At 50.0% G+C, this 3,985-nt stretch overlaps 1 protein-coding gene across 2 annotated transcripts in view; it reads right to left on the bottom strand.

The window, feature by feature from the left end:
* Positions 1 to 2,172: 2,172 nt before the first annotated feature.
* Parp16 (poly(ADP-ribose) polymerase family member 16) overlaps positions 2,173 to 3,985 on the bottom strand; it is a 38,553-nt gene continuing 36,740 nt past the window's right edge. For both annotated transcript variants that reach the window (XM_004628813.2, XM_023712709.1), the window contains exon 7: positions 2,173 to 3,498. In XM_004628813.2, the coding sequence (XP_004628870.1) occupies positions 3,363 to 3,498 (136 nt within the window). In that variant the 3' untranslated portion in view covers positions 2,173 to 3,362. The remainder of the gene's footprint in view (positions 3,499 to 3,985) is intronic.

Below are 3,985 nucleotides of genomic sequence, written 5' to 3'. Positions count from 1 at the left end.
CCCCCTTCCTCCTCTTTCTCCTCCTCCTCCTCCTCCATCCATTCCCAGCTACCCAGAGGCCCAGGGCCGACCCATCATTCGATAAAGCAGGCACAGTGCCTAAGGCCCACACCATGGAGATGTTTTGATTTCTTTTGAAATTAGAAGGAAAAAAGGAATGTTTCAGTGGAAGAAAATGTTTTCAGGGTTTTGTATTTACCAATGAATGCAGTTGTAAAATATAATTTTAAATATTTTGTTATAGAGGAGGACTACCAAGACGAAAGTGCGCAGGCCCAGGAAGCTCGGAATGAGCTCTGTCCCCGTCTTCTTTCCTGTATACTCCAACTCCCCCAGCTCAGGGATTTCCTTCCCCCAGTCACACACCCCATCTGAGGACCCTCCACCAGATAAGATTGTGATCCATCTACATTCAGGTCCCCAAAATCACATTAAATATCATGTTACAATTTTGTTTTTCTTTCCTGGGATGTCAGGGAAGATAGGAAAAAGAGAAGGCTAGGTCTGAGACAAACATCACCTGAATGCCAGCCTCCGGGCCAGGGATGTAGCTCAGTGGCACAGCACCTGCCTGGCAAGCACAAGGCCCTGAGTTCGAGTCCCAAAACAAAAACGATTCAAGCCAAAGGAGGGCTTCATAATCTGAGCTGTACGGCCAGGTCTTGAGGAACTGAGGCCTCCCAGACACTGTCACTGTCCCCAAGACAAAACAGCCTTGTGGTCTTTGTTCCCTGCAGAAACCCATCCTGCCAAATTTGCCATCGACACCAGCAGCAAACTTAACAGCTGCTCTGCAGGCATAATCCCAATTTCTAACGGCATGAACATTGCTCCTCCACCTCCCCTTCAGGCCTGTCACACTTTCAGCTTCTTCCTATTTCTCTGAACATGTCCGTCTGCTATCTTCTTTGCAGAGTTCCTGCTCTGTTAGGCCATTTCGAACAAACAACAACAGCAGCAAAGACCCTGACAATGACACAAGGACACAACAGCCTCTTTGCTATTTACTCAGTGCTGGTCTCTCTCCTACCAGATCTTTCAGTCCTCAGGATAATCCTCAATCTGGCCTTCACCCACCAGCCAGGGAGATTTTTCAGAAAGCTAAATTCCATCTTCCTTTCGTAAGTCCCCTTCACACTGTCCCTCACTCAGTGCTTTTAAGGGCTTCAGGACTTGGCCCCCGCCAACTGCTGCAGGCCATTTTCCTACCCTGCCTCCTGTCAGGCCCCCTTCACTTCTAGCTCCTTCCATAACTCCAGGTCTTCGCATGTGCTCTTCCCACTGCCTGAAACACTTTGCCTACCCCTCTCAGCCTAGAACAGATTGTAGGGTTTTTTTTTTTTTTTTTTTTTTTTTTTTTTTGGCAGAACCGGGGATTGAACTCAGATCCTTGCGTTTGCCAGTCAAGCGCTTATCCTACTGAGCCATCGCCCCGGCCCAGATTGTAGTTTTTGACAGAGGGTCTTACCGTGTAGCTCAGACTGGCCTTTAATTCACTATGCACCCCGGGACTCGTGGTGATCCTCCCGCCTCAGCCTCCCAAGTGGTGGAATTACTGGTGTGTACCACCGTGTGGCCAGCAGGCTTCCTCTTCTAGGCTGCAGGTAAAAGTCACCCTTTTTGGGGGTGGAGTGGGGTGAAAGGGGTGGCTAAGGGATGGACACTGATCCTCATCTGTGCTGGGCTCGGCCACCAGCTCTGCCACTTCCAGCCATAAAACCTTGGCTGAGCCCTTGCGCTCCAGCTCCTTGTCTCTCAGAGTCAGCAAGGATTGCTGTAAAAAAGAAATCAGTAGCCACAGGTGCATTCCGCCTGTCCGCTCCAACTTCTGACCCCGGACCACGTCAGGACCCTGTGCCACATAATCCCCAGATGCCTTGTGATGCCGGTATCATGCCAACCTCATTCCTGAGGAGCTCGTGTGCCTGGCCACCTTGCCACTGTCAACCCTGCCAGTGCAGGGGCTTTGATCCCGCTGGGTCCCTGCCGCCTGGCGCAGTGTGTGCCCCTCCCACGTGGGAGCCCTGTGACAGAAGTCCCACCCCCTCGATACTCAGCACACAGCCACCATGAACCAGGAAAGAGCGGGAAAAGGATTTGAACCCCAGCGCATGTACAGTAGACACAGGGAGGCTGATAGTGGTCACAAAGATGCTGTGGTAACTAGGAAAATACCTTTATTATTTTTGAAATGTTCCAACATCCAATGTAAAAACCGTGACAGTTGCTTTTTCACAACTCTACAAATTATAGAAAAATGATTTTCTCCCTTCTAAAAATGCCACCCCCAGGAAGGCAGGACTCCATCAGGGCTGAAACGCAGCAGGTGGAAGAGGTCGGAGACCACCAAGTCAGGCCGTGTCACCGGACCACGATGCCCCTGGAGGCAGTGCCGTCCACGGCTCTGCAGCACTTTGTGTCCGGAAGGCCAGCGGCATGGCGCTAGTGGCTGAGGCCACGGTCAAGGCAGCTTCGTGAGGAGAACAGGAGCAAGCCCATGGCTCAGCAACATCTCTCTAAAACACGGCCAGCAGCGAGGCTGTGAATCCTGGCCAGATGGTGCTCTAGGTTTAGAAAGTTCCCCCTTACTCTGCTCACAAGGACTAATTTGTCAAATGGCTATTAAAAAAAAAAAAATCAGAAAACAAACATTTGGTTCCATTTCAGCTGTAATCAGCAGCTGGTAATTTTTAGAAAAAGATGACTCAAGTTGCTCCTTGTTAAGTCTGAAATTTTTTTTTTTTTTTTTTTTTTTAATCAGGCCTCTGGTTAATTCCATTCTTGTCCTCGGTCTGGAAGAAGGAGATCCAGCTGCAGCAGGCAGCTGTTTGTTGATTTGTGAAAACTATGAAAATGTTATGTACTCACGTACAAAAGCTGATGGAATCCCAAAACAATCCTGCTGATTTCTGGGGAGAAACGTGGCTGTCTCTGTTGAATGTCTCGAGTCAAAACAAGGCAACCACCTAGTGATTTACAGTGATTTATGGTCCCTGCTACACGCATCCCGCCTTCCAGAAGGCTGAGAGAAAGGCCCAGCCTCTGCCAGGAGTGACTGTAAACACCACCGTGCCGCTCAGGGTTGGGACACTTTGTTTTTAAATGCAGTAGGACTTCTCCTTTGGCCCTGGCTGAAGAAACCAACTCCACAGGACCGAGGGGAGCCGGGGGTCCTCACTGACCACATTGTGGCTGGAAGTATTATCAAAGGCAATCGGTACACTTACGACACACGGAAAATTGTCCTGCAGTCCCCCAACCATCCCCTAGGCTCAACCTGGCTGGACATAAGGCACAGGAGGTAGAGAACAGGCTACGAGAAGGCACAGGGCTGAGGCGCCCCCACACCAAGCCCAGAGAGATTATCTCTTCACGCGATTCCAAAAGTGTTGGAAAGCAGAGGAGTTGATGACACTCACTGAAAGCAGCAGCAGCAGGTACAGGGACATCATGACCATAAACCAATGGCTGGAAAACCAGGACAGCTGGCTGGAAGCCCTGCGAAAGGAAAAACGAGCGATTTTGGCAACCAGAGAGACACATTTTTTTTTTTTGTACGGGTGTGCGACCAGCTCTGACTCAGGGGGACGAAAGGGTGACTTCCACCCTCCTGTGCGTGAGCCACATGGTGAAGCTTCGTGATTCTCTGCTCGAAAAATCTGGAGCCCTTTGTCCTGGCACGAACGTGCCTTTCAGTGGAACTTTTTTTAAATGCACAATGACAGCTACGCAATGAGCTCACCCTGTCATCCTTTTTTCCTCCCACCAGCACTAGGAATGGAAGGAACCCAGAGGTGCTCCAGCACTGAGCTATATCTCCAGCCCTTTTTATTTTTCATTTGGAGACAGGATCTCACCAATTTACCCTGGCTGACCTGCAACTTGCGATCCTCTGGCCTCAGCCTTCTACGTAGCTGCAGCTACAGGGGCACCACCACACCCGACTCTTTCACAGCCCATCTTTTCTTTTCTTTTTTTTTTTTTT

Source organism: Octodon degus, unplaced genomic scaffold (assembly GCF_000260255.1).
Source record: "Octodon degus isolate 3935 unplaced genomic scaffold, OctDeg1.0 scaffold00026, whole genome shotgun sequence".
NCBI lineage: Eukaryota > Metazoa > Chordata > Mammalia > Rodentia > Octodontidae > Octodon > Octodon degus.
Note: the sequence above shows the minus strand (reverse complement) of the source record. Positions and strands in the feature narration are given on the sequence as shown.